Source organism: Sitodiplosis mosellana, unplaced genomic scaffold (genome assembly GCF_009176505.1).
Source record: "Sitodiplosis mosellana isolate CC-2019 unplaced genomic scaffold, AAFC_SMos_1.0 Smas_scaffold_6197, whole genome shotgun sequence".
NCBI classification, from domain to species: domain Eukaryota; kingdom Metazoa; phylum Arthropoda; class Insecta; order Diptera; family Cecidomyiidae; genus Sitodiplosis; species Sitodiplosis mosellana.
Genome location: NW_022601438.1, coordinates 8,606,173 through 8,618,295, shown reverse-complemented (window position 1 = coordinate 8,618,295; position 12,123 = coordinate 8,606,173). Strand labels below are relative to the sequence as shown.

Below are 12,123 nucleotides of genomic sequence, written 5' to 3'. Positions count from 1 at the left end.
TCTCTGTCTCTGTCGTTGGCTTTGTTCTCGGGCTGCGCTCTCGAAAATAATGCGACCGATTATTTTCATCGACTAAGACATTGCTCAAGTTACTATTTCACCATATCAACTAACCAGGCTGAAGTGTGCGTTTTTTTTCCTCACTCATTCTCGCTCTTTTTTCAGGCACTGCCAATGGTGTGTGTGTGTGTGTGTGTGTGTGTGTGTCTGTGCTGTGTGGAAAAGTACAAAATGCGCCGTTGTTTTGTGCGTAACGCGCATTGCATTTTGATTCATTGGCATTCTTTGTCTATTGCACGGCCCCAAAAAGTTGCTAATAAATGGGACAGAAAGAGCGCGGTCGCGCATATTCGATCAAAACCTTAGCTGGTTTTTTTTTTTCTCTCGCTATCTATTTAGTACGGATGTTCTATTGGATTGTGTTGAGGCTCACTGAAAATTTATGTTCGTTATATATTTTGGCTGGCTTACGTATTCTATCAAAATAAAGTCGAAATAAAACACAACTCGGAACAAATTAATCGCTTTAGATAATATTGAAGAGAATACATACCGAATAAAAAGCCACACTGAATCAACGGAATGAATAGACGGAATACAGGAGGCAGAGAGAAAAAAAACTTCTTGAAAATTGTTTCAGGCAAAATTAGTTTTAAATTTGATTTATATCAACCGTTCTGTGAGTATATAGTTTTTTTATCGGTGTAGCTGTGTCAGTTGATGGTGCTGTTTTTTCTGCTATAGACTTTTCTGGTAAATGCCTGAGCCATTACGAACCGTTTGAGGCAAATGTCAATGCGCAACAAAGTTTCATTTTCGGCAATTTAAGATACGTGTGTGTCTGTTTGTATGTGTGAATGTGTGGTTGTAGTTTTTTTTTGTCTCATTATGCGCTTGGCTATACTGTGACGCATACACTTTTTGTCAGTTTTAATTTCAAATACATGGAAAAACGGCCACAGAACATTATCCCGTGTGGTACATTTCATTGCTCGTCTATCGCTCGTTCTCTCAATTGTATTTTTCATGCTAGTTTTTTTTTTTAATGCGATAATCAACTATGCGATAATTTAGTATGGCATTCAAGTTTTTTTTGGTAGAGCACAAGCAAGCAACGAGTTTGAAATGAACAACAACGACAACAAATAACGCCCAAAAACCCGACACATGCTATTCATTTCAGCCAACATTTGAAATTCTATCGCTTTTCGCTTTGAACACTTTTATGTACCACGAATCCGTTGAGCGCAAAACATTTTTCAATGGGTTTCCGTGTGAATGTGTCCTGGCCCTGGATCACAAAACCTATTGAAAAAATGCGATGGTATTGTTGTCATTACCTGCTATCTCTCGTCCAAGATCTCAATTCATCGCACACACAAAATTTTTCTCTCTCTTTCTTCCGTTCCTCTGCTGCTGCTGTGTGTATGCCAAAGACGATTACTCTCGTGCACATCGGTCTCTGGCGCTTAGGCACATTCACACACAGTGACAGGCAACGGAGAAAATGAAGGCCGTTTTGCAAAAGTAATCTAAATTATTTTAATGAAATCGTGCTGAAAATTCCATGACGAAGCACAAATTTCTTTCATCGGTCGGTTTTTTTGTTGCATTTTCATTTGGTTTAATTCACAATTTGCTCGCAGTCACACTCACACACATGCGAACCAATACAAGTACTACCACCAGGTCGGTTGAGCTTAACTACCATTCAACACGAGAATGCTTGAAATAATACCAAATAATTAGATCGATTTTCAGCGCGAGAAAAGGTATGGAAAAAACGGTACTCTTTCACTCACATATCGCACTCTTTGACGCAGTATACAGAGATAGAGAGAAAAAATCTGGTGACAAAAGCCTCACCTGAAAACATATGTAAAACCAATGCGAATCGAATCTCAGCCAAACGATGGACATGTTCCAATAATTTGTGTAAATCCATCGAGTTGAAAATAAAACCGGAAAATGAATAAATCTATTGAATGAATTCGTTTCATTAATAGAAACAAATAAGTGACACAAAGATGTGAAAAGCGAGAGAGAGAGAGAGAGAGAGAGAGAGAGAGAGAGAGAGAGATAGAGAGAAAAACAGCAACATCAGCGGATTGGTCATTATATGTGTTTTGTGTTTGTGTTTTGTTCACACATATTGGGAATTTGACACCGATGATGCAAGAGCCGCAACGGAAACACGGTGTGAAACCATTGAAATTATACTTTGTTTGGAACATTCGAGAACATTGAGAGACAAAGGCGACAGAGAAAGTGGATCCTCCTGTCATCTAATCGGGGAGAAACCCCGTTTGAACAGTACTAAGTTTCAATTTGTCGCAAAAGTTAATAGAGGCATAATTTGAATGGCGTTGTTTTGCATTTTCAAGAGAGCGCTAAGCAAATGAAATGAGAGATGCGGTTTAGTTTGGGGCACATGGAAACTAAGCCAGAATCATTTTCATTGTATTTATGTGCTGCTGCTAACGATGACTATGACGAAGACGACGGTCGAATGTAATGGGTGGAGTGGCTTTTGCTCTTGCTCTTCGTTCGTTCAACCATACACCTGTTGCCCCATTGCATATAGCATATTTCTATAGATGAAATGGCATAGATTGTTTCCATATGTGTGCATTCCTTGCACTTTGCTCGCCGCCCTTTCAGTTTCAATTGTTTTTCGGTTTTGTTATTTTGATTTTGTTTCGGTATTGAATTACAGTTTTAGTTACAACGAAGAGAGAGAGAGAGAGAGAGAGAGAGAGAGAGAGAGAGAAAACCCAAACCAAATGAAAATTTGTTGTATGGAATTGCAATTTGCAAACGCTTTAGATTTTGTTGTTGTTTGCGCTGTTAAATGAGCATACGCGATCGAAAAAGAGTCAGGTTGAATGTGATTGCTTTGGTTGTGCTCTGTGTGTGGTTTCGGTGCCTCAATATTTTTGTGCCGTAGAATTTACTTACGAAAACAGTTTTCATATATTGAGTTGAATGAACAGCACACAGCGCACATGTAATCATCATTTTTTTTTTTTGGTTTTTCGTTTCGCTCATCCGTTCGTTTGTATCGTCAAACAAAAGCGCATAGGATTACAGTCGCCAATCGGATATTTGCCTTCAATTTTTTGTTGTTGTTGTTGTTTTTGGTGTGCTTGTGCATGCGTTGTTTTGGTTTGAATGCGGATGTTTCTCTCTGTGTGTGTTGTACATAAATAGTACTTTGGACTCATTCTTGCTAAAACTTGGATTAATTGATTTTGGTTTTTTGTTTCAGGTCACACACAATGAGCAAAACATGAGGTGGACTCTAGTTTTGACACCACCCCATTATCATTGATGAACGTTCTGTGTTCTTTGTTTTGGTATATGTCAACCCAGCCCAGCACAGGAGAAAACGAAATCATGGCAACGTAGAATAGTTTGAATTGATTTAGCGACTTTTTCTCGCTTCAACAACAACAACAAAAAGAGAAAAGCAAAGAAAAGAAAGTGTGGTTTCGTCGTACGAAAAATACGAGAGAAAAAAAAACTAACAAGCAAACAAACACAACCCAGAAGAAACAGCCAGAAAGAAAAAAAAAACACTGTTCCTTCACCACGATCGACAAACACCAATATTGAAAACATAAGAAAACGGAATAAGTAAAACCAACCCCCGAAGAAAACATGTCCTGCTGTCATGGTCTATTCCAACCAAATAGCAATCATCCAACAATATCGGGTCAAATGTGTCCGTTCATCACACATCGCCATTCACATAATCCAAATCGAACGGATGTCGTTCGTCAGCCCGACACATTGCTGGATATAACGGCACGTATTGTTGCCGAATCGGAACCATTTCAGCGCATCGAAGAACGTTATGAACGTATACCTGAACCTGTTCAACGGCGCATTATATATTGGTCTTTTCCGCGAAATGAACGTGATATCTGTATGTATAGTTCGCTGTCAAGGTGAGTACCGACACCAAATACGTTGATCCGTTTACCTGGTTGTTGTTGCTGTTTTCTCTCTTCTGTATACTAATTTTGCTCGTTCGCGCTGTGGTCGCTTGCTCGCAGTCATTCAAGATACATACACATTGCAAATGCCGTTTGCAAGCACTTGCCGCATTCGCACCGTATGTTTCTCAGCTCCACCGTTGCTGCTGCTGCTTCTGCTGCTACTTCTACTTTTTTATATTTCATTTGTTGTTTTTGTTGTATACATACATTTTATTTTCCTCTCGTCGATTCACATTCATGTTCGTCATGTTCGTATTTTGTATTTGCATGCTAACTAATATCAAGTAAATACATTGTTAAATGAAACATAATAACACGAGGTTAAACTCCTTAAGTGACATAATCGCTTTGACTTTTCGATCTTTAATTTCATATTTTTTGCATGTGCGTGCAACGTGCATACAACACGGAGAAAAAGAAGAAGAAGAAAAAAAGCAGAACACAAATTCTCCCATCGATATACAACAAATGTGTAATTTTAACCGTACGGCTCTTTGACTCTCTCTCTCTCTCTCTCTCTCTTTCCCTTTCTCTGAGTCTATGCCGTAATTTAGCAAAAATAACAACAACAACAACATTTATGTATACCAAATATTAGTTCAATAGCCGACTTAATGAACTGAATCACTGGGCAAATGTCGTTGGCGCAACATAGAACAATTTACCTGAACTATATTTATATTTCGTCCTTATGATGTTACCTTAAATTTTATACCAATCTTCAACTTTCGCCTATACGACTTACCTGGCCTGGCCTCCCCATTTAACGTCTTTCACTGGAATTTCATCGTGGTCGTCATTTCGAAACGACCGCACGGCGATACTTTCAATTCAAATGCCAACGATATTGAATTTAAGATGCGAGAACAACGAGAAGAAAGAAAAAAACAACGGACGAAACAAAATAGCTATATTGATTTCTTTGCATATGGCCACCGCCCGCCCGCCACATCGCATACATATAATTTACATTTTATCATTTCGCCCTTAAACTAAATAACCGTCGTATATCATTCTGGATGAGAGCGAGAGAGATCCGGTCGATATTAATTTTTAGATTTCGGCAAACAGTTCCATCACACCACACACACACACACACATACATACCAGTCACATTCAGACTCAGTTTTCTCAGTTTCTTACTTATTTGCCCGTTGCTGCGTTGTTTCATAATTGTTTGTTCATTTGTTGTTGCTGTTTTGAACGCTGTTGGCATTTTTTTTTCTTCAGATGCTTGAATTAAATATTCATTAGGCTATCCATTTGCCTTGCGGTTGCATTCACATTTGTTTCATTATCGTTTTGGGTGTATGCCTGATTCTTTTGTTCTTCATTATTATTTTGGTGCATACAATTTATTGCGTCGTCCCATTTATCCACTAGGAATGGTGTAGACGGTTTTTGTTGGAGAAAATCATAGAATCGACAGAGAGAAAAAAACCGCAAATGAATAAAACACAATGAATTCAAGCAAGAGAGAGAGAGAGAGAGAGAGAGAGAGAGAGAGAGAGAGAGAGAGAGAGAGCGAAAGAGAAAAAAAATAAGAAAAAAAGTTTCCGATGATTTCGAGCAAAAAAGAGCGCAAGAGAGAAAGAGAGGAGCAAATGGTATTTCTTAATTGTGTGTAAAAATGTAAAATATGCAGAACATGCATTCCATTTGGAAATTATACCATTGCCAATAATGAAAATGTTTATCCTTTTGTTGATGTTTTTATGACCTTTTCGGCATTTCGAATTCTAAATAAATGCACATAAAACCTGTCCCATGTATTCCGTGGCAATCTACGTGTCAATTTGAAACACACATTTTTAAACACTTTGAATGCAACGACGAAACAGCAGCGACCGCACGACCGTGATAGCAGCGGCATCAGCATCCACAGCGGCCAAAGAGTTAATAAAATACCGTCGAAATTGGTTGAAGAATACTAATTATGACCATATTTCAAAGCGACGATCAACAAAAAAGTGCGCGCATCGCTCCTATCTCTCTCTCTCTCTCTCTGTCTCTCATTCACCTCTTTTTATGTGTATGTGTTGGTCGGTCGTCCGGTGACGATTCATCGAATTGTGACGCATTTATTTGTACTGCTTCCCAGAAGTAAAATTGATTTTGGTTTCTTTTCTGTTGAAAAATAACGTGTCAGTTCAAAGCGTCCGAATGTCAACAATAACAACAACTACAATATAAAAAAACAGAGGTGGTTTTTATTTTAAAGAAAAAAAAAACAAAATAAAAACCAAACGAACTAGAGAAGGCTGCAGAGAGATAAGAAGAGAAACTTCAAAGATTTTTTTCATTAAACTTGACATCGACCGACACACGAAGAGAGTATATTTAATTTCCCCACTAAATTGGTCATTCTTCATTTGCACTGGCCTGTAATAAAGACAAATGACAGCGACTCTATAGTGCGCGGCGGCCAAACAAATAGCAAACAAAGCCGAATTCATGATGAATCCTCAATCACGCTCTCGCTCTGTGTGTATGTGTTGCTTGGTTGGGCTCGCCATACATTGCTTTTCAGAGCAATAAATGACAATAAGCAGAGTGACCAACCAACAACACACAATGCTTTTTGTAAGTGCTCTGTGAACAACAAGAACACAATTGAAACAAAATAAAAAGAGAAACACACAGACACACACGCACGCACAAATCGTTAAACTTTAGAACATTGTCACTTGCATTGCTTGTTAAATGCGACGAAGTCCACGACAAATTCGTTGCTACAGTATCGGTCTTCCTCTATCTGTGTACACTGTGCCGCACAGTAAGTGTGTATTTTTGAACATCATCAGTAGTTGATCGACTACATGCCATGGCATGCGGTGGGAGCGCTGTCGCGTTCTTTCATTCGTTCATTCGTTCATTTTTGCACAGAAAAACTCCTTATGTACATTGTGTGATGAACATCTGTTTACTCAATTCACCGATCCAAATGCCCGATAAAAGGAACCTAACACAACTCATTCATTTACTTCCATTCCTTTTCACCATATTGACGCATCGCATATTTTGTTGACTAAAATTAAAGATGTCATTTCTGTTCGGTTGTTTTACCTTCTCAATTCCGTTTATTTGTTTTTGCGCTCATAATCCGATGCGACGAATGGAAAGAAGTCAGAATAAAAATAATCGAAACAATTGTTCGTGTCTAGGGTTTTTTTCGTCTCCTCTTTAATGAATTCAATTTGCCCATTGGTGTGGTTTTCTTTTTTCATTGCTTCTCCTGTGGTCAGCAATGGCTCATGATGATTAGTTGCCATCGACAATGACGACGTTTGCTTTTTTGCACTGAACGGCGCTGATTCTCGCCGATAATGGCATCAAAATGTGTGTACGATGACGCTGAACGGAGTAGCTAATCAAAGCAAAAAATAACAACAACTTTTTGCCTTCTGAGGCATATACAACATTTAACATTGCGACCACAATAATCATAGGGCCGTCAATGCTCTTGTCTCTCTTACTTATTCCTTTTTTTCAAAATTTGCGGTGGACGAAGTGATCTAAGCCTCTCAATGATGCTTGTATCAGGCCGCCCGTCACAATACGTTGCGCCATTCATTCACCGCTGCTGTTGCTGTTGCTGCTGATTATTCATTCGTTTTTGCCGATGCGCGCACACATTTCATCACTTTGATAAATCGCACACCATTCAAAGTTTTTTCTTACATTGAAGCAATTGGCTGTTTGTGTATGTGTGTGTTTTTGTCTGTCTTTTGCGTGTGCTGTTGTAGCTCAAGACACTTTTGGCTAATGCTTTTGCTTCTTCTTCTTTTTATCTTTTTCGACCTTCAATTGACTTCCAATTAATTCAAATAGTTTTTCATTCGAAACATTTTCTTTCTCGTTATTTTTAATTTGGAATTTGTACGAAACGACGCAAATAAATGATGATCGCTTTTTCACACAGGAAACCATTGTTTTGTTTGCTGTTATTTGTTTGTATTTCGGTCGCAGAAAAAAAATAACCAGTGATGCGATTTGATCAATGGCTAAACGTTCTTTTTTGTTTGGTTAATGAGCACACACACACACATACATACACATCCTTTTTCGTGGGACGCATTTATTTTCGGCACTTTGATGCGGTTCTCACGATTTATGGAAAATAAAAATGCCGAAATCAAAGCACCGAAATATGATAAATTATATTCTTGGAAGTCTTTGATGGTTTCTCTCTCTCTTTCTCTCTCTCTCTCTACCTTGATTTAATCGCGGTTGGTGGTTTTTTCCCTCTTTTTCTTAACATTACTCGCTCTGGCGCAATGGCATGAGAAAATTTTAGCATTCCGTTGGATTTTCGCTTTCGAAAGTGCATGCAGAGAGAGAGATAGAGACGGGAGTGCAAATTGTTTCGAAGCAATGAACACTAACTCCAAACGAATTCAATTTAGATTTCGAAAAAAAAACAGCGAATCGACTCAATAAGCACAGCATCTCAAACTCTAAAATTACTAGTTCGTTCTAACTAGGCTTTAGCATAGGTTTTCTTCCATTCCGTAATTAACCCTTATTAAGATCAAATAAACAACGCACTCACTGTGTGTGTGTGTGTGTGTGTGTGTGTGTGTGTGTGTGTGTGAGAGAGAGAGAAACGAGCAGCATCCATTAAATGCTGTGTGTAATTAGGGTTTGAAAAAAGTATATCGTTCGATCATTTGTTCGTTTTCACATGGCTAAAGAATTTAAATGGATTTCTGCAGCAGGATGTGAATTCAATATATATTTTTTTTACCATTTTTGCTCTTCTGTGTTGTTTGAGTCCATTTAAAAGGAAAAAAATTAGTGGATTTTTACGATTAAAGTACTAATACGTTTTTTTTTTCTTTCATTGTTTTTTTTTGCATTTCGACAGAGTCTCGTCAACGAATGCCGGTGAAACGCAGAATTTGAGTTTTTGCAAGGGACTCAAACTACTGGAATCAAATTGTGTGGAAAATGTTCTGCAAGTTGGTAAGTAGCAGTTTTTTTATTCGCTCTTTTTCTCCATAACAATAACGAATCAAAATATAGTTGTATAGTTGTCTTGCTGGGCTTTAATTAAATTGAAACTCAACAGAACTTGACTACAATTTCCTGTACGAATTGAAATCCAATCGACTAAGTAAATAACAATACACAATTCATCCGAAAGAGAAATCAACCAACATAATGATTGAAGGCACACAAAAAATTGTTGTATAGAAAATTCAAGCATCATAAATATAAACACATATTTACACATGCGCGCACAAAAAACCATCAGGGTTTTTTTTTATTGAGCGCATCGACTATTGCGAACGCGATCACTTTGATTGTAATTATTTGTTTGATCGCAGTGTGAATTGCACAACGCATGCAACATACACACACACAGCAAGCAAAGAGCGAACAAGGAGCGTACATCATTGATTTTTTTTAGATTATTATAGTACTTTGCTTAATGACGGCCTATGACTGTGTGTTTTGGGTGTTTTTTTTTCGGCGAATGAAATGGTCTGCAATCGAACGAAATACCGAAAAGCATTTTCCCATAACGCATGCATTTTTTTTCTGCGCACATTCACGCTCTCTGTTCAATATTCAGCAAACACTCCCAATGTGTGATCTATAGCTCTACATTATTCAATGTGATTCACGCGCCGTTGTTCAATTTAGAAAAAAAAAGAAAGAAAGAAAGAAAGAAAAAAACAAACTCAATTCACTTTCGTCGGTTGGGTCGGGCTCCGATAGGAAGCGAATCAACCTTTCAGATTTTGCAAGCATGCACTTTGTTGTTGCTGTTGCTTTTCTTGTTGTTGCATCGAACGATTTGAAATAATCTATTCACAACAATTACTCATAATACATAATCACGTTTTTCACATTTGAAGTCGCTGAGACCGTTGTTACCTTCTTCCTCTTTGCCAGTGAGTGTGTGCATGTGTGTTTTTTTCTCATTCTTTTTCCATTTTCAAAATCCACTCTTGCCAATTCTATTCTGACTCATGAGAGACTTAATATGTCTTGTCGCTGCCTTGCCTTTGCCTTCCACTTGATTTCATAAGTGCATACACGTTAATTTACTTCATTGCACCGTTCATTTTTTTTTCTTCGTTTTTCTTACTCTCTCTCGGTCGGTCGGTCGATCGAGAAAGTGTAAGGCAAAAATTTCTCAGCCTTTCGAACTTTGAATAAGTAGCGTAAATATTTATCGCTTGGCCAATGCTTGATCACTTTGGATCATCGGTTTGTTGTTGTTCTTTCTCTCTCTTTTTCCCCATTTTTTATACCTCACTCACACTCTCTTTTACTCATTCACATCACTTCAGTCGATTTGATTACCGGATGCCGTTGTGCGCCCCGTTCAATTAGTATTATTCTTTCAAAATTTATGTTGTTTTCATCGCTACAAATGTCTGCGTGTGTATGGAGGAACTGTTTCTCGTCCGAATATATATGTATATGTGTATGTATTTAGTTTATCGAAATTCTCCGGTTTTCATCATTATTATTTCTCAATGAAAGTGTTCGTGACGTCGGTTTTTTTTTGCCTCAGTTCATCCGGCGTATTCAAATAATTTCCAAAAATAAACCACTCAAAATTTATTCAGCCAATGATTAACCACAGGGAAAAATTGGCTACTTTTCTCTCTCTCGTGTTGGGCTGCCGTGTGACTGTTTCTGTCTAAAATCGAAAAGAAGCTGTATGAAATTCATAATGAGCCAAAATAATGGCTACACAAAACGCAAAAAAAAAACCAAACCATAGTCCAAAATCCAGGCGAGAAAAAAAAACATAATATAAAATTAAACGGCTTTTTTTTAATATCCTAAAATCGCTTTTCGTAGTTTTTCATACAGTTTCGTTTTTTTTTTAAGAAAAAAAAGTGATCACACACGCACGTTTTAAGCACTGCCGATACTAATTTTCATTGTTTTTTTTCCTTTATTTCGACGAAATCTCATCATTCTTGAGCCGAGCAATTTTCGGCTGCATAGACGTGCTACGTTCGGGTACAGTGAGTAAAACCATTAATATCACGTTCGCTATGGCATAAATGGCTCTTGAAAAACGTTCAGCTCAACACAAGCGCAGCACATATGAACATTTTGGAAACATAATATATATACTCTCAGAAAGAAACTCAACACATGGCCATCGAAGATGAAGAATGAACAAAGAAACTACGGGGCCGATTTTGAACAATACGTGCGCTTATTTATATATGTACATAAAATCTATATAGAGAGAGAGAAAAGAGTGAGAAACCCTTATCAGCATCGAACAATCTTTTCATAGAACATAATTTTTCTTCTGACAATTATTGCTAAGTCATAATCATAATCAAAATTACGACAGAACGAACGAGAAGAGCAAAAGAACGAAAGAATGAACAAACGAACGAACGAACGAACGAAAAAAAAATAATCAAAAGTTATATTTTACACCGAGTCATTCTGGTTATATTTTTCATTACTTGACTCAATTTTTTAATGTAACTTTTTTGTGTGTGTGATTATTTTCAGTTTCTCTCATGCATGCGCGCGCGTTCGTTCGCTTTTTTTCCGCCCGTTTTCTGCTGTACAAATGGATTCTTTATTAATGCCATTAAACATTTAGTGATTGAAATAATTTTTCATTGCCCATACATGTAATGTTCATTGTGGGACAGAGAGCGAAAAAGAAGGCTTTACTTACGAAAGTGAAAGAAAAAACCATACGAAATGACTTTGGTCATTGAAATTGATTTGATTTTGCGTTTGGTTTCTTTTATATGCCCACCGAAATGGACTTTTTTCCACGTTTACTCTCTAATCCTTGCCATTTTGCACAATAGAAAAACGAAAACTTTGCTAAAATAGATGAAGAAAAAACGCGCCAGCATCTGGACTTGAAATTGCATCTCAACAAAGTGAATTGATTGCGAGCATAAACATTGTGAAACATCTTTTTGACAACGGTTCGCTCTTCCATATTGCATAACGCAATACAAAAACGGATTCAATCAAGATCGGCAGCTCTTTTCATTCTCGCTGCAAAAAAAAAAGAATGAGATGAAGAAGAAGAAGGAGAACTTTCTTCATAATGATTTCGACATGATAATCATTTCACAAAACATTCGATATGTTTCGATGTTGCCGGTTTTTT

General features: G+C 37.5%; 1 protein-coding gene across 6 annotated transcripts in view; it reads left to right on the top strand.

The window, feature by feature from the left end:
- The window catches only part of LOC129577449 (uncharacterized), a 56,678-nt gene that overhangs the window by 8,561 nt on the left and 35,994 nt on the right, over nt 1-12,123 (top strand). For all 6 annotated transcript variants that reach the window (XM_055464476.1, XM_055464478.1, XM_055464477.1 and 3 more), the window contains exons 2-3: nt 3,269-3,950; nt 8,869-8,966. In XM_055464476.1, coding sequence (XP_055320451.1) covers nt 3,661-3,950; nt 8,869-8,966 — 388 coding nt within the window. In that variant the 5' untranslated portion in view covers nt 3,269-3,660. The remainder of the gene's footprint in view (nt 1-3,268; nt 3,951-8,868; nt 8,967-12,123) is intronic.